We start from the raw sequence: 18833 nt of genomic DNA on the forward strand, positions 1-18833 counted from the left end.
CAGAGGGAGAGGGTTCAAATCAAATTATTTTCCTCATTAAATGACATCGCATTTATTTGTTGCCATTCATTTGCATTTTACTTGGGGATTGTGTGGTCACATTACCACAACCTGTGAAATAATTTAAGCAGATGAGAATTTGTAAAATGATGCATCTGTTCTGCTGAAAAATTGAAATAAATAAAGTGAATGTGCACAACTGTGTCAAATTAGTTGCAAGTGTCAAAACAGAATTCAAGAATAGCACTTAACAAATATTCCTTTTATTTTCAAGACAGCAAATAGCCAATCAAATATCAACACGAGTGAAATTAAATACAGATTTAATTTGCAGTGAATAATTGTCTTGTCCAGCAACTCAACGACAGCGAATCAATGGCATCATTAGAGAAGCTTATTCACTACCCCAAAATGGAAAGGCTTAAAGACATTCACCTGACACCACATTAGATAATGCATATACACTAACACTGCCCAAGTGTTTCTTACCTGTCAAGAGGATTGATATCAAAATATCAAGTCGTTAAATATACTGAAAATGATGTGGAATCAAAAAGGAACTTAGCCCCCTCCTCTTTCTTCATAGCAATGTGACATGGTTTGTTATAGTCAATGTTTTCTCCATAAAATTATAAAAGACAGACATCAGTTTTTTTTGGTTTTTTTTTAAATCGTCAAAAACAGCAACCGTCCTTGGGTGTTCCTGAGTCCACAATAAAAGATTAAACTAGACACGTTGTTGGGAGTTCTGGAGGCAGCAGAACGTTGTTGGCGGTCAATCAAGGGCACTTTCTGTCCACACACTGCTTCCCGCCCTCCTCGTACTCTTGTTTCGAGATCCACATTTGCTGGAAAGTTCCCTAGGGTAAAAGAAAACATGACACTTATTAGGCCAAAGTAATATCATGTTATAAAATATATATATATATATACACACATAAAAATAAAACAAATCTGGCAAACACACAAATCATAGTGAGCAAGTGACCAGAAGCGTTGCAATACAGTAAAAGTATATGGAAGTGAACTCACTAGTGATGCCAGGATGGAGCCTCCTATCCAGGCACTGAACCTGCGCTCCACCGTTGTGTTGTTGGCTATCAACTTCAGCCTCATGCTCTGAACAGAGGAGAGAAGACAGGAACCATGATTACTAACATTAAGAGTACCACAAATGGATGAAGTAAGTCATTGAGAAATAGTTTAGTGTAGCACTCACAGGAGGGGTCTTCTGAGAGAGTTCTCTGGTGAGTCGGTCCGTGAAGCCAGAGATGAGTGTGTTGCCGCCGGTGACCACCACACTACCGTAAAGACCCTAGGACAAAGGTCAAAAGTCAGTTCTACAGAACCTCTTAATTCAAGTGGGGGAAAAGGTCAACTGGCCTCAACCTTGCTTTAACATGTAATTCTGAATAACATAAACATACCAAGTATCACTCACAAAATACATAGGTCTTGAATGTGGGCACCTACCGGCCGAATATCAATGTCACACATTCCCACACTGGTGGTCACCACGTGGCCGACTCCCAACATGGTGTTGCCAGACAGACCCTGTGGAGGAGAACCGGAACATTGAGTTAGAACACTGAACATTCTGAACACCACATTTCAGACAGGTCCAGAAGGATTTTTGGCAATCTGTGATTCTTACCTTGGCATTGGAGGGGTCGAAAAGGCCCTCTGGAATCTTCAGCCTCTCTGCCCCAAAGTCACAGTTGTATCCATTGGGCAGCTCGTAGTGAACTGTGGGCATCTGGGCTGCAACTCTGTGGGAGAGATGATTACATTTCAAAACAATGAGAATTAACTCTTTAAAAGGGACAGAACAATTCTGTGGTGGTTATTGTGAAATGTTTGAATGGAGTAGATTATGGTGGACTCACTGTTCATCGTACGGTGAGTCTGAAACCTGCAGCACGGAGGCCTGGAAATCCTGGATCACAGTCTGGAGGTAGGGCCAAAAACATCAAATATTCAAGCAGCAGGGCTTGACAAACCTTTTTAGCTACTTGTAGGACAGATTCTTTAACTTGTCCAAAAGCTCAAGTCCCACCCTCAAACAAATATCCGTTATAAATTAAGATAAAGAGGGGCAATCTAAAGATGCATCAAAGAGCATGGGTAATATGACTAGGATTATGCCTTTGACTACTGCACAATAAAATAAAGTTGATTTGAAAACCAACAGAACATAAGAAAAATTATAGTTTCAATGACAAAGTGTTTTAAATAATTCTCAACATTTTCATGGTCGGATTTTGGTTAAGCTAGGCTACTTTAAAACAAGGTAAGACACGCTTCATAAAATGTTCAGGTTTTAAACAATTACGTTTATGGTTAAATAGTTTCCAAATGCTGACCACCTACGCTCAGATTCAAGGTGGGTGATGTGAATGACTACCTCATCTCTGTAACCCACACATACAATTATCTGTAGGGTCCCTCAGTAGAGCAGTGCATTTCAAACACAGATTCAACCACAAAGAGCAGGGAGGTTTTGTAATGCCTCGCAAAGGGCACCTATTGGTAGATGGGTAACCGTTCAAAAGTTTGGGGTCACTTAGAAATATCCTTGTTTTTTAAAGGAAAGCACATTTTTTGTCCATTAAAATTACATACAATTGATCAGAAACACAGTGTATACATTGTTAATGTTGTAAATGACTATTGTAGCTGGGAACGGCAGATTTTTTATGGAATATCTTCATAGGCGTACAGAGGCCCATTATCAGCAACCATCACTCCTGTGTTCCAATGGCACGTTGTGTTAGCTAATCTAAGTTGATTATTTTAAAAGGCTAATCGATCATTAGAAAACCCTTTTGCAGTTATATTAGCACAGCTGAAAATTGTTGTTCTGATTAAAGAAGCAATAAAACTGGCCTTCTTTAGACTAGTGAACTAGAGTATCTGGTGCATCAGCATTTATGGGTTCGATTACAGGCTCAAAATGGCCAGAAACAAAGAACTTTCTTCTGAAACTCGTCAGTCTATTCTTGTTCTGAGACATGAAGGCTATTCCATGCGAGAAATTGCCAGGAAACTGAAGATCTCATACAGGCGACTCCGGGATGCTGGCTTTCTAGGCAGAGTTGCAAAGAAAAATACATATCTCAGACTGGCCAATAAACAAAAAGATTAAGACGGGCAAAAGAACAGACACTGGACAGAGGAACTCTGCCTAGAAGGCCAGCATCCCGGAGTCACCTCTTCACTGTAGACGTTGAGACTGGTGTTTTGCGGGTACTATTTAATGAAGCCGCCAGTTGAGGACTTGTGAGGCATCTGTTTCTCAAACTAGACACTAATGTACTTGTCCTCTTGCTCAGTTGTGCACCCACTCCTCTTTCTATTCTGGTTAGAGCCAGTTTGCACTGTTCTGTGAAGGGAGTAGTACACAGCATTGTACGAGCTCTTTAGTTTCTTGGCAATTTCTGGCATGGAATAGCCTTCATTTCTCAGAACAAGAATAGACTGACGAGTTTCAGAAGAAAGTTCTTTGTTTCTGGCCATTTTGAGCCTGTAATCAAACCAACAAACGCTGATGCTCCAGATACTCAACGAGTCTAAAGGCCAGTTTTTTGCTTCTTTAATCAGAACAACAGTTTTCAGCTGTGCTAACATAATTGCAAAAGGGTTTACTAATGAACAATTAGCCTTTTAAAATGATAAACTTGGATTAGATAACACGTTTCATTGGAACATAGGAGTGATGGTTGCTGATAATGGGCCTTTGTAGATAATCCATAAAAATACAAATAAATGAAATCGGCCATTTCCAGCTACAACAGTCATTTACAACATTACAATGTCTACACTGTATTTCTGATCAATTTGATGTTATTTTAATGGACAATTTTTGTTGTTGCTTTTCCTTCAAAAACAAGGACATTTCTAAGTGACAAAACTTTTGAACGGTAATGTGTATGTATATATATATATATATTTTAAACAGACACTGAATATCCCTCTGAGCATGGTGAAGTCATTAATTACACTGGATGGTGTATCAATACAACCAGACACTACAAAGATACAGGTGTCCTTCCTAACTCAGTTGCCGGAGAGGAAGGAAACCACTCAGGTAATTCACCATGAGGCCGATGGTGACTTTAAAACAGTTAGATTTTAATGGCTGTGATAGGATAAAACTGTGGATGGATGAACAACATTGTAGTTACTCCTAGGGTTACACATTTTGGGGAATATTCAGAGGTGGAAGCTTTCTGTGGGAATTAACAGGAATATGGAAATTAACAGAAATATTTAAATGTAGATGTTTTTTGCATGACATCTGGCCATATCATATGGAGACAGAAACATAAACCTTTTACCTTATCATAAGTAGACATAATTGCAAATTATTAAATCCTTCCAATAGAAAAAAAAGATTGTTTTTATTGAACTTCAATTAAATGAGTTGACTCTTCACATGGGATGATGTCACTGAACAACAAAAGAAATGGAATATTGAATGATCCCCAATGATCCATCGCATCTCCCAAAAACATTTTCAACATACATCTATAAAATTATAGTCTAGAAACTAAAGCTTTGGTTGTCTTTCTCTCAGGCTTCCATGTCTTCTCCCTGGACCTCCTCAATGTCCACCTCTTGAACATCAGACTCTGAGGCCTCATCTTCACTGTCACTTTCCAACCTTGTTGAGGATGGCACGTTGTCAGGCTCAAAAAGCCTCAAATTTGCCCAGATGGCCACCAATTTTTCAACCATTGTACTGGTCAGCCTGTTGTGTGCTTTGGTGTGTGTGTTCCCAAACAAGGACCAGTTGCGCTCTGAGTAGGCTGATGTTTGTGGGATTTGGAGGATGATGGAGGCAACAGGAGAAAGAGCCTCAGATCCAAAAAGTCCCTTCCACCAGGTGGCTGATGAGATATGTTGGCACGACTGCCATATTGCATCTCCATCGCAAAGCCCTTGCTTGGAAGTGTACTTCGCCAGACTGCCAAGAACCTTGCACTCATCCAGGCCAAGGTGGCGAGACACGGTAGTGATGACACCATAGGCCTTGTTGATCTCTGCACCAGACAGGATGCTCTTGCCAGCATACTTGGGGTCCAACATGTACGCTGCGGCGTGCATGGGCTTCAGGCAGAAGTCTTCATGCTTTTTAATGCATTTCAGAACTGCAGTTTCCTCTGCTTGGAGCAACACTGAAGTGGGCAGGGCAGTGCGGATTTCTTCTCTTACATCTGCAAGCATAGTCTGAACATCAGACAGGATGATATTGACTCCTTCAATCCATGCAATGGCTACTGCTATAGGTTTCAGGAGTTTCAGGCTGCTTACCACTCTCTCCCAAAATACATCATCCAGGAGGATCCTCTTGATGGGGCTGTCCATATCGGCAGACTGTGATATGGCCATTTCTTGAAGAGACTCCTTTCCCTCCAGGAGACTGTCAAACATGATGTGGTGCTCTTATTCTTCTCACTTTGCTTGGTGAGGTAGATTGCTGCTATAACTTGATGACCCTTCACATACCTAACCATTTCCTTGGCTCTCTTGTAGAGTGTATCCATTGTTTTCAGTGCCATGATGTCCTTGAGGAGAAGATTCAATGCATGAGCAGCACAGCCAATGGGTGTGATGTGAGGGTAGGACTCCTCCACTTTAGACCAAGCAGCCTTCATGTTCACAGCATTGTCTGTCACCAGTGCAAATACCTTCTGTGGTCCAAGGTCATTGATGACTGCCTTCAGCTCATCTGCAATGTAGAGACCGGTGTGTCTGTTGTCCCTTGTGTCTGTGTTTTTGTAGACTACTGGTTGAGGGGTGGAGATGATGTAGTTAATTCTTCCTTGCCCACAAACATTTGACCACCCATCAGAGATGATTGAAATACAGTCTGCATTCTCTATGATTTGCTTGACCTTCACTTGAACTCTGTTGAACTCTGCATCCGTAAAATGAGTAGATGAAGCATGTCTGGTTGGAGGGGTGTATGCTGGGCGAAGAACATTCAGAAATCTCGTCCAATACACATTGCCTGTGAGCAGAGGTGAACCAGTTGCATACACAGCTCGAGCAAGACATTCATCAGCAGTTCTCTGACTACGTTCCTCCAGTGAGTCAAAAAAACTTCTGATTCCAGGAGGACCATGAGCTGTTGCTATCAATAAGGTGTCTGATTCATTATTTTCACCCCGAATAAAAGTAGAGGGACTTTTGTCAGAGGAACTTTATGCACTTGGCCAGATGATTCTGCATCTTCGTTGCATTCTTCACATATGATTTGGCACAGTATTTGCAAATGTACACAGATTTTCCTTCTACATTAGCTGCAGTGAAATGTCTCCATATATCAGATAGTGACCGTGGCATTTTCCTAAAAAGATTAGAAAAAAAATTGTTAAAAAAACAAATACAATTCAATGTACAGATAAATAGTTAAGCAGTTAGATTAAACAGCTCCTTTGTAAGATAAATGTTTTAAAATGAAACGTATGGAAACAGGTGAATTAACACCCCTCAGTTAGCAGGCTCAGGCAAGCTAAAACCCACATGAAAGCAAAAACAAACTAACAGAAATTGTTAACAATTTAGAAATTATTTAAACACACATTGCTGTAGGCTAATATTTACTAGTTAACAAAAAATCATGGATGTCATAACATATATTCACCCCACCCAGTATTGTAATCAAAACTTACCAGAAAGCATATAGTCCTTGGCTCAGACAGTGTAGAAGTGTGGGCTCAATATCATCTCATTAGTGTGCAAGATCTTGAGAATCAGCTGCACATGTAATGGAAGAAAGCACTGTGCATGCAGAGGGTGGCAAATATATTGAAATAGGGATAGTTTAACCTAGAATTGCCTTATGTGCTTCCCACAAAAAAGGTTCACTGTCAATAGCTAACTTTTTTGATGAATTTAAGCGAAAGTTTCCAACCCTTTGCAACCCTAGCTGCTCCACAATACTAGCCCGTAAAGAATACAACATATTCCAAAACATGCATCCTGTTTGCAATAAGGCACTAAAGTAAAACTGGCAAAAATGTGGCAAAGAAATTAACTTATGTCCTGAATTAAAAGCATTATGTTTGGGGAAAGTCCAATACAACACATTACTGAGTACCACTATATTTTTAAGCAGAGTGGTGGCTGCATCATGTTATGGATATGCTTGTAAATTGTTAAGGACTGGGGAGTTATTCATGATTAAAAAAAAGGGCGGAATGGCGCTAAGCACAGGCAAAATCCTAAAGGAAAATCTGGTTCAGTGTGCTTTCCACCAGACACTGGGAGATTAATTAACCTTTCAGCAGGACAATACACTAAATCAGAGGGCCAAATATACACTGGCGTTGCTTACCAAGACGGCATTGAATGTTCCTGAGTGTCCTAGTTACAGTTTTGACCAAAATCAGCTTGAAAATCTATGGCAAGAATTGAAAATGGCTGTCTAGCAATGATCAACAACCAACAGCCCAAATTTTTTTTTTAAGAATAATGTGCAAATAATGTGCAATCCAGGTGTTCAAAGCTCTTTGAGACTTACCCAGAAAAACTCACAGCTGTAATCGCTGCCAAAGGTGATTTTAACACGCATTGACTCAGGGAGTTGAATATTTATGTAATCAAGATAATCTTTTTCTCATTTGAATTACATTTTTTTGCATTTTAAATCCATTTTAATCCTACATTGTAACAAAACATTTTGGAAAAAGTCAAGGGATGAGAATATTTTTCCGAAGGCACTGTAATAATAAATCCCCTACACTTTGACATGTAGCTAGGCTTTTTTGTTTATGTACATGAAAATTTGATTTCAATATTATTCCAATGTTGGCCTCTCTGATCCAATTCTGATCAGAGTAATTGTTTGATAGGCCTACTGTGATTTTTTCTTCTTCTTGTCCATACGGACAAAGTAAATCTATATTCTTCGTGTCCAACAAGAGGACACGTGTTAACTCCGAGCCCTGTAGCAGTAATGAAAATTCACTAAGAAAATGTAAATGATGAAGACAGGTTTATATCACGTCTATGATCCATATGATTTGGTGACACGTCACTGACCGCCTACATAGGACTGTTTATGACTTTCTGTTTATGATAGCACACATAACTACTTACATTACACATGTAGTTGTGCCAGGAACGGGTGACTTGAGGTAGTTTCTCCTTCTTCTTCCAGCTTGCTGGGGCTCCTTCACGTACTGCATCCTACAATGTGAAACACTAAGGTTAGCAGTGTGCCATCTTAATGGAAGAGGAGTACCCTGGTCCCAGATCGGTTTGTGCTGTCTCGCCAACTCCTATGGTCATTTCCATAGACAGCACAAACAGATCTGGGACCAGGCTAGAGGAGTAAAGAGAGTGTAATAATATAGAGCCAGTGATAAAAAGCTACCATGTCTTGATGTCAGGAATATGAGGAATTCCTGATAAATTCAGAGAAATCACATCTGAGTGTGACGGGTGAAGACAATCACAGGACAATTAAGAATGTCACATTTTGTGGTATGAGAAATCAAAATATGAAGGATGAATGGGATTCCTGTGAAGTCTGGTTCCTATCATGTTTCTTTCCCCTAGTGCTTATTAAATTATGGATATTGCTTTAGGTTTTTGGAAATTATGACTTTTTCAAGCATGCGTGTGACATGCTCATTTAAATTCATGCTAATGCAAGTACAAGACAATAGAGAATGACAAGGGAATTTCAATTAACTAGACCAATGTAGGGCTTTTGGTATGAATTCTGTCTATACCAATTTTATGGCCCATGTCAATTTGATGCTCATGCATGCAGTGTATGGGAACCAAAGACCTGAGTTAGAGCATCATTTGTATTAATTGTTATTGGTCAATCATTCACTTACAGACAGCCTTAATATTACATGCAGATTCCCAAACAGACCCAAGTGATTAATGAAACATTGAGTGGATGAAGGGAAATCCATGAGACAACATGAATATGTAAAGATATGTTTAAATATCTAAGTACTTACACCCCACCACCACCGTAACTTGAGGAATTGCACCAAAAAGTGAGATGTGGAATCTCTGAAATGAGTAGTTTTGACTTACTTTAGCAGGTCTCACCTTTGAGGCAATCATGTAAGGAGGGACTATTTCAACATTTAACTCTTGAAATAGCTCTCTACATTGCATGCTCATAAAATCCCCAGCAAGGGGAGACTTGACAATGCCTGAAACAAAATATCAAAAAGGTGTCACTGATTGTTTTGGGGAAAGAATATTGAAGACAGCATCATTTTCGTTTGTCGTCATGTCCAAAACACATATGTAGACAAAATAAATGATGTATCATCTATCATTTTATTTTCCCACCATTGGAACGTACACTCAGTGCACAAAACATTATGAACACCTGCTCTATCCATGACAGACTGGCCAGGTAAATCCAGGTGAAAACTATTATCCTTTATTGGAGGTCACCTGTTAATCTACACTGATTTAAGGATTTTTTTTTTAGCCTTGAGACATGGATAGTGTATGTGTGCCATTCAGAGGATGAATGGGTAAGACAAAAGATTGAAGTGCCTTTGAACGGGGTATGATAGTAGGTGCCGGCATACCGGTTTGTGTCATGAACGACAATGCTTTTTGCGGGGTTTTTCCACACTCAACATTATCCTGTGTGTATCAAGAACGGTCCACCACCCAAAGGGCACCCAGAGAACTTTACAACTGTGGGAAGCATTGGAGTCAACATGGGCCAGCATCCCTGTGGAATGCTTTCGACACCTTGTAGAGTCCATTCCCCAATGAATTGAGGCTGTTCTGAGGGCAAAAGGGGGGGGGGGGGGTGTTGCAACTCAATATTATGAAGGCATTCCTAGTGTTTTGTACACTCAGTGTATACACCTGCTATGATGGCTTATAACATTATGACATATACACAGGCCAAGGATACTGAATGACTTAGCACCATTGTGAACGGAGGCATCGTGTCCTCACGTTTGTCCTTTAATGACCCTAACCTAATACTCCTTTTCCAAATTAACATTCCCTCATATTATATCAACTAAAAAGGCTTCATTGATTTCTGGGTAACACAATCCCCTATCAATATGCCAGCCTGGACTCCTGTGCCATTCTCCTCAGTCTTGTATTTCAATGCAGCGCCGACTCAAATGCCCTCACTGCAGAAAGCCTAGCCCTTGATTCTTTGCCAAGATGGTTGCTATTACCTAATAAAATTAAAATATGCATATTTACTGTAAGGAGATGATTTGGAGGTGGATACAATGTCAAACCTCTTTCCTGCATTTCTTTACTTAATCTTACAGCTACCATAGTTTCTATCGGGGGTTCAATTTGTTGCAGGGAGGGACAGAAGTGTTACCCAGTTAATAGATTTTGGGGTTTCCACAAGCTTGAAGTATTCAAAACCAAATCTGTATCTATATTAATTCATTTCTACCCACATCATGAGACAATGGCTTCAATGTGGATGGATGACATTTCTGGTCAAGTGTGTCCAAAAAGATTGTTATTGCAACTAACTCATAAGGGTAAGAGTTTATCATTCCTTTATTAGACAAATGTGTGGACATGGCCCATGAAAAATAAAAACCCCAAACCAAAATAGAAGAGAGGGTGGTCGGAGAAGTGTACAATTTACCTTGCTGAAGCACGTAACCGTCATGCACTGGAATGGCTGTTGTGTGTGTGGCTCCGCTGTCTAACACCAACCCTGTGGATCGTCCATTGGCAAAGCTCAGGCACTCAGAGTTAAGGAAAAGGCACATTTCTACAGAGATCAAAATGTATTTTAGCCCAAACCCTTGTGTCAAAGTCACATGAGCAATAGCTAAAATGGCAAAATAAAAATCTACTTTGGAAGAGAGAAGTTCTCAATGAGACAAACCTGGATAAATAAAAGGTTAAATAAAAGGATTTGAAAAACAAAACTGTTAAGGAGATTTTGGGGTCATTGTCAAACAGCGGATGGATCGAATTTGACTAGTGTTTTATTACAGTAACACCATCAATCCACCACTTCAACCTTCCAACAACATCCCCATTTCATGTCAATCTACTCTGCAAGCCTGGATGGCTTAAGGATACGAGGACAGCACTGCCGTTTTACACAGGAAGAAGGCGGGAATGTTGTAATGCTCAAACATCAGCTCGGTTAGCTTCTCCCGCTTGGCTCGTGTGTTCCACTGCACAGAGATGAGAGAAAGAAGGGGAAACAGTGCTGTGTTCATTAGGGCACACCATAGCAAAACGTTTTTCAACTGAAAACGTGAACTAGCGTTTCTTACTGAACAAGTACAGAGACTCTGAAACAGAAGGTACTGTTTTCTTAATTTGGTGCCTAAACCAGCAGGACACCATATATACTTAATACCACAGAAAGAAATACTATATCACAGTATAGTAACTCTATAGTGGTTTGTTGTGATTCAAAATCAGAGGTGAGCCACTTTGGACATTGATGGCACGATTGGCAGTCGGTGTTCACTGTCATTTCAACTTACGTGGGGCTCATTCCATACTGAATGAGGTTATCACAAAACCAATGCTCTATTATGGGTGTGTGTGAACAAAACGACATGAGGCTCATTCCAAACTGAAGGTGAGGCCTACTCACCGAGGCTTCTGACATGAGTACAGGATGCATGCTGGGCTCGGACTTGAAGTGCATCTTGTAGGTGTGGTCTAGGATGGCCTGGAAGCTGTCCCAGTCCTCGACTTCACAGAGAAGAAAACAAAAACGCATATGAATGAGTAAGAGGATGTCATTGATAACCAGTGAAAAATTGGCACAAGAAAATCTATAGACAACGGGGTGGGCCAAGGTAGGTTTGCCTTGAATAAAAAAATTCATAGACCGGGCTCGACATTAACACTAAAAAATAGTCAGACAATAAGAATATAGATTTGAAAAAATAAATCACAGAAATCGCAATATCAAACAATTACTCCAATCAGAATTTGATCATTGTCCTATGGATGCAATGTATTGCTGTTTTCCCAATTTCTGCAAAGCACATCGAGTAGGATTGTATTGCATTGACAGGCAGGAGCGGGCTTTCAATCATCCCTGGTAGTGCGCTTTTGAGATCAAAGCATGTAGCCACGTGTGCACATTTGTTGATATTCCTTGCTAATTAGTGCGTTACTTGCACTGTTAGAGTTGTCACGATACCAGAATTTTGACTACGATGCCAGGTTTAGTCAGGCGTTGGAACTGGTTCAGGGAACAGAATTGAAAACCAGAAAATAACGAAATTATTCAAGCAACAGAATCAGAACGAAAGTGATCTGTTCTGTTCCGGAACAGAACTGTTATTTTAAAAGCATGGGAACTGGTTAATAAAAAAAAATTCCAGTCCCACAAAAATCGCAACAAAACGCCTTAGCAAAACCCATACTCGGTCACTCAGAAACGTATTCCAGCGTCTGCCTGCCAGCTGGAAATCTTTGCCGGTGATGTAGGGTACCTGCCCCTCTTCCTTCGAAGCCTAGGTTACTGTAGCCTACTGATGACGTAGGCTTTTAATTATAGAGGAATGGATCAACATTTAATGATCGCTTTAGTTGGGCTATCACGTTTCACATTGGATTAATTAACTACAAAAAGGTAAGACGTGTTATTAATTCTAGTGCTGCTCTGCACACACAAGCTAACTAGCTAACGTTTACTCTGGTCCAACGTTAAGCCAAGTCTCTGAAGTTCAAAGACTTGTCTGTCCATGGTGACTGATTAAACCATGCTTTTATGGCAAAATACAATTTGCTCTTCATAGCTTTCCTATAAAGATTAAATAGCTTACCTGCTCTATAGCAAGCTGCTCTATCTGCACTGATTGGTGAAGTAATTTTATGTCAAGCTAAATGTACAAAAAAAGATTGAGTTTTAAAAAGGAACAGAGGAGCGATATGGGCCTCCCGAGAGGCGCAGAGGTCTAAGGCACTGCATCGTAGTGCTTGAGGCGTTACTACAGACCCGGGTTTGATTCCAGGCTGTGTTACAGCCGGCCGTGACCGGGAGACCTATGAGGCGGTGCACAATTAGTTTAGCGTAGTCTGGGTTAGGGGAGGTTTTGGCCGGCTGGGATTCCCTTGTCCAATCCCGCTCTAGTGACTCCTTGTGGCGGGCCGGGCGCCTACAAGCTGACTTCAGTTGGCAGCTGGACAGTGTTTTCTCCAACACATTGGTGCAGCTGCCTTCCAGGTTAAGCAATCAGTCTGTCAAGAAGCAGTGTGGGGCGTTTAGGAGGACGCATGGCACTCGACCTTCGCCTCTCGAGTCCATAGGGGAGTTGCAGCGATGGGACAAGACTGTAACTACCAATTGGATATCACAAAATTGGGGAGAAAAAGGGATAAAAGTACAACAAAAATTATAATAATTGTATAAAAAAGGAACGATATAAACTGATACTTTTTTGATACGAACCGGTTCAGAACTTTATTTTTCTGGTCAGAACAACAACACAAAAACCAGTTCTGTTCAGAACGAAACGATGGGGAAATAATTTGTAATTTTTATCACAAACAGAGAACAAATATATAAAACGCAACAAGCAACAATTTAAGATTTTACTGAGTTACAGTTCATAAGGAAAATCAGTCAACTGAAAGAAATGTATTCAACACTAATCTATGTATTTCACAACTGGGAATACAGATATGCATGTGTTGGTCACAGATAACTTTTTTTTAAAGGATGTAGGGGCGTGGATCAGAAAGCAAGTCTGTATCTGGTGTGACCACCATTTTCATGCAGTGCGACACATCTCCTTTGCATATAGTTGATAATGCAAAGTATGCTTGATATTGTCAGGAACTGGAACACGCAGTTGTACACGTCGATCCAGAGCATCGCAAATATGCTCAATGGGTGACATGTTTGGTGAGTATGCAGGCCATGGAAGAACTGGGACATTTTCAGCATCCAGGAATTGTGTACAGATCCTTGCGACATGGGGGAGTGTATTATCATTCTGAAACATGAGGTGATGGTAGCGGATGAATAGCATGGCAATGGTACTCAGGATCTCATCACTGTATCTCTGCGCGTTCAAATTACCATTGATAAAATGTGTTTGTTGTCGGTAGCTTATGCCTGCCCATACCATAACCCCACCGTGGGTCACTTTGTTCACCCATCTACACACAATACCCCATAATGACAAAGTAAAAACATGTTTTTAGCAAATATTAGCAAATTTATTGAAAATAAAATATAGAAATATTTCATTTACACTCAATACTTTGTAGAAGCACCTTGGGCAGCAATTATGGCTGTGAGTCTTTCTGGGTAAGACTAAGAGCTTTCCACACCTGGATTGTGCAACATTTGCCCATTATTCTTTTCAAAATTCTTCAAGCTCGGTCAAATTGGTTGTTGATCACTGCTAAACAACCATTTTCATGTCTTGCCATAGAATTTCAAGTAGATTTAAATCAAAACGGTAACTCGGCCACTCAGGAACATTCACTTTCTTCTTGGTAAGCAACTCCAGTGTATATTTGGTCTTGTGTTTTAGGTTGTTGTACTACACAGAGTGAGTTCATGCAACTCATTATGACTTGTTAAGTACATTTTTACTCCTGAACTTATGTAGGCTTGCCATAACGACGGGGTTGAATACTTATTGACTCAAGATGTTACTGCTTTTCATTAATAAAAAAAACGTGTCAAAACATAATTCCACTTTGACATTATGGGGTATTTTAAATTCAGGCTGTAACACAACAAAATGTGAAATAAGTCAAGGGATGTGAATACTTTCTGAAGGCACTGCATCTCTTTGGGCAAGTCATACAGGTCATTTGCTGCTACAAATAAGGCCCAGTACTGTTGAATAATTAAGGTGTGCATGCATAGTGCATACGTCTCGTCACACAACTAAATTTTATTAGCCTACCTCTTTCATCTCTGTTGCTGGGTCGGATACTGGAGAAAAAAAAAGAAAAAAAGACTGATGAACTTTGCTAATTTTAGTGAAGTGTGCGAATAATGATCCAGGTCAGCACTCTAAGGAGGTCTCTGGTGCCATAGTGCTCCTCTGCGTCAATTAAGATTGCTGTCACACTTCTCTAAATAGTCCAACTCCCCTGTACTGAATTCAGATTAACATCAGTCAGGTCATCATTACCTCCATAACGACAGCTTGAAGGACCATGTAAGCAATGTCCTAAATGGCAATCTCATTTAAAAAAAACATTTAAAATGGGGTGGACAAAAACACATCAGCTCGTTTTCTTTTACTTCCCATTTTCCATTTGAGATGGCTAGCCTGTTATATTTACTGGCATCAAATCAGCACCATGGAGAGTTCATGAGAAAGAAACCCAACACCTACGTCATAACGGCTCTCAGTCTGACCAATGAACAACCGTCATTTCTCTTTTCTAACAAAGACCATCCTCTTCATAAACCTCTAATCAATGTTGAATGCTGATCATTTCAACATAGTGCCAAAGCATATACACAGGGGAAGCCTCTGGAAACACTGTCCAGATAAGGATCCTCTCCCAAAACATTGTGCAGTGTCATAGATGATGAAGGCATCACTGAGCCTGGCATTCCCTCTACCATACTATCTAGGGGCCACTTCACAGGACCAGCAGCATTTGCTCCACCAACTTTATGAGGATTTTAATTTCATCAAAGCAGAATGCTGTCAATACAACTTCCACATTGCCTACGATCACGTCGGGGAAGAGAGACTCACTCATGCCGTTTTTGAGCGGTGACATGACCTCCATGTTCTCGCGGGCCACCCTCAGCTGGTTGGTGTCGATGAAGTAGTTGGTGCCCTGCTTGCCCTTGTCCCCGCCGTCTGTCTCCATCGGGGTGCTGCCATCCTCTCTGTCCAGGGTCACGCCGATCACTGTGGGGAAGTCAGCCTATGGGCAGAAAGAAATGTATATAAGTGTCCATTCCATAAGTGTCAATTCCACTTCCTTATTTAGGTCACAACATTATAACATGGGCCAACTCAGAGGAATGGAGCAGGAGCACTTGGTTGTCTTAGTAGGCTAATTCTTGGGGCAGGTCTGAGAGAATGTCATTTTAATGCATTGTTTCTATCGCTACTGTCCAGAATGCTGTCGGTGAAACATGACTGTATTTTCTCCAACTAAAAAGGCGGAACCCCTTTTTGCTAGTTTGCAGAACAATGTAATTTGTTACGGCAAACAACATCAGCAACAATGAAACAACCATAGCCTCGCCCTTTGCCCTTGATCATGACCCTCAGTTCTATTACGTTACACATGTGGGGGTCATAAAGCAACGCGGAGAACACCATCGTGCTCGTGAGATTCTCATCTGTCCATAGAGTGGTCATATATTAGGCTGTAGACGGTTTGGACGCTACAGACATTTTCGTGAGCAGACCCATTTTCGGGATGTTTCATGTTCTGACAAACACCGCTGTAGCCTGGCCGCCGCAGATGCGGAAGGCTGACACAGGCAGATGGATTGAGACGCAGCCTATGCAAAAGAAACATATCTCTAGCTTAAACTGATTTTGATGGGGGACTTTTTTTTCTTATGTTACTTGGATTGGTCAATAGACTTCTTAATATAACATGTAAGGTCCTTGGACTAAGAAGTAATGTTAGGCTCCTATAGTCCAATATAGTGTGTTCACTGGGAACCAAACGGAAGCAAACGGCCAAAACAGGGAGGGACTAACCTGAACTTGTCCAATAAGAAACAACTTTTTGTTGATTATCGTTCACTGTTGCCAAATGTTTTGCTACTGTGTGCACTAATGAATAGACCCCTAGATAGTGGCACCTTGATGTCTACTGATGACAGAGGTGTTATTTCTATTAACGGGATGGGCAAATGGGCAAATCCACAATAACAGTGATTCTGAGACTCAGATTTTTCCCCCCAAAAAAACAATTATTGCAATATTAAATCATAAACCAATGCACGAGGACTGCTTTTAACAATTTCCACATCAAATGTTACAAAAACATATTTACTTGAAGAACAGTGCAGTTTCAAAGTTTGGTAACACATCAAACTTTGGATGGACTGTTCTTTAAAAAAGTCTCAGCACTTTGTTCCCATGGAATTGCCAAAATGCAAGTGCGACAGGAACTGACTACCTAAACCTAAATCATGCTCACTGTCATGGGTTACAGGCCTTATTTCCTGACATTGATATACCCTCTAAAAGAAAATTAATATGTAGAGGAAGATGCATAGTTAATCAGGTCACTAGACTAGGACACTTACCTTGGGACAATCTTCTCCAGCATAGCCAGCTCTCACTGTGTATGATCCTATGTCAAACACCAGGGCTCCAACCTCATCTGCAGAGAGAGTATGCACAAATGAATACATGACAACGGTAAGCAATGTGTTTACTTACGTCAAGACTAGAGGCTAGCTTAATTGACCACACTTGGCAACTAACGTTAGTTACATTTCTACTAAGAAAGCTAAAGAACGTTTTAAAAAGTCACTGCATGCAATCTAAACTTGTTTTGGTAGAACTTTCCAATAGCCTAATACCGTGGCCAACGAAAAACTAGCTAGCTAAAATAGCAAGCAAGCTAGCGTGTAATTCATCTGCAAAGGGCTGTTAGCCATGCAGCTAGCGAGTTAGCTAGTAGCATCTTTCACTCATTGTTGGCAGGCACGCTGGCAGTCATATTCGATAAATCACAAAGTAACAAGTGCATGAGAGAAAATAAATGATTATGCCCGTCATTGATAACTAGCTATATGCTAAAGATAACACCAGTCTGCAGATCACCTGCTAACAGGTTAGCTAGCTAGCAAGCTAGTTGTATGTAGTTGTCTCCTACTACTGTTAGCTAGTTACTGGTAGCTAACTACGGCACAACGTGGCGAATTCATTCATTTAATTTTGACCGCAGAAATTACACTCACCGCCTCCATACACTCCGCCACTCATCCTCTTAAATTATAAAAACAGACAAATATAACTTTGTGGATAATACGATTAAAGAAAATTTCCCGGCAGCTAGCTAAACGTTTTATCACAACAAAAGAAATTCATAAACGTGAATCAACCTAACGGGCGCCATATAGCTGTTACCAGGCAATCCAATCAAACGTTTCAACCGCATCACTAAATCCGCCTCTGTACGTGACGTCAAAGTTAAGTTACTATGAGAGGAAGAGGGGCTGTATTAGATGACAGGGAATACAATTTGATAGAGTGAACCTATGTGTGTTTGGCATTGTGTAAAATTTGAGCACAATTCAGTCCCTATACATCAATGGTTAGAGACTTGAAGAAGGTATGGAAAATATGACTTGTCAAATTGTCCATATTAGTTCATTTGTTTTAGAGTAATTGGCCTTATTATTTGACTGTCAATGGGTATGGCAACTAACTGTGTGTTTGTGTGTGTGTGTGTGTGTGTGCTCGTGCATGTCAAAGACATACATTTATAAATCAAAATAATATTGTATTTGTCATAAACTTTGTAAACAACAGGTGTAGACTAACAGTGAAATGCTTACTTACGGCCCTTCTCAACAATGCAGAAACAAAAAAAGAGAAATAGAAAAATAATAACACATGGAATAAATACACAACGAGTAACAGTAACATGGCTACTATTAGCAGCCATTATCATGTATTTGCATATTTTGGCCAGGTGATTCATTGAATCAGGTTGCTGTCAGCTCTGGCAGTTGCATTGTGCAACTTGCATGGTATTTTAATGATTGCCATTATGAAGCTGCTCTCAGAAGTAAAGTTCTATCCCTTTAAAAAAATAAATACTACCTACTGTCTCTTTTGCTCATGCCCCCCTCCACCACTCACACCCACCCACCCACCCACCCACCGCCTGCCAACACACACACACACACA

The 18833-nt window shown here is 40.4% G+C and overlaps 1 protein-coding gene across 2 annotated transcripts; it reads right to left on the reverse strand.

Moving 5' to 3' along the window:
• Positions 1 to 241: 241 nt before the first annotated feature.
• actl6a (actin-like 6A) lies at positions 242 to 18080 on the reverse strand. 2 transcript variants are annotated; one of them, XM_014215710.2, is made up of 14 exons: positions 17879 to 18080; positions 17219 to 17295; positions 15696 to 15870; positions 11600 to 11700; positions 11071 to 11168; positions 10625 to 10719; positions 9079 to 9185; positions 8107 to 8196; positions 1887 to 1948; positions 1655 to 1769; positions 1474 to 1554; positions 1220 to 1315; positions 1033 to 1119; positions 242 to 860 (listed from the first exon to the last, which is right to left on the reverse strand). In XM_014215710.2, exons 1-14 carry the CDS (start codon positions 17901 to 17903, stop codon positions 780 to 782), a joined length of 1290 nt encoding a protein of 429 aa, XP_014071185.1. In that variant the 5' UTR covers positions 17904 to 18080; the 3' UTR covers positions 242 to 779.
• Between the last annotated feature and the right edge of the window lie 753 nt (positions 18081 to 18833).

This window comes from Salmo salar, chromosome ssa10, assembly GCF_905237065.1.
Source record: "Salmo salar chromosome ssa10, Ssal_v3.1, whole genome shotgun sequence".
NCBI classification, from domain to species: Eukaryota; Metazoa; Chordata; class Actinopteri; order Salmoniformes; family Salmonidae; genus Salmo; species Salmo salar.

Bases quoted from the DNA above. Each gene is read 5' to 3' on its own strand.
- actl6a (XM_014215710.2), bottom strand. From the start codon at position 17,903: ATGAGTGGCGGAGTGTATGGAGGCG. The intron at 10,720-11,070 runs GTATCCTTAAGC...TGAGTGCCTGAG, and splicing joins AAAACGGCAGTGCTGTCCTC to CTTTGCCAATGGACGATCCA. The intron at 1,555-1,654 runs GTAAGAATCACA...TCTCCTCCACAG, and splicing joins TCGACCCCTCCAATGCCAAG to GGTCTGTCTGGCAACACCAT.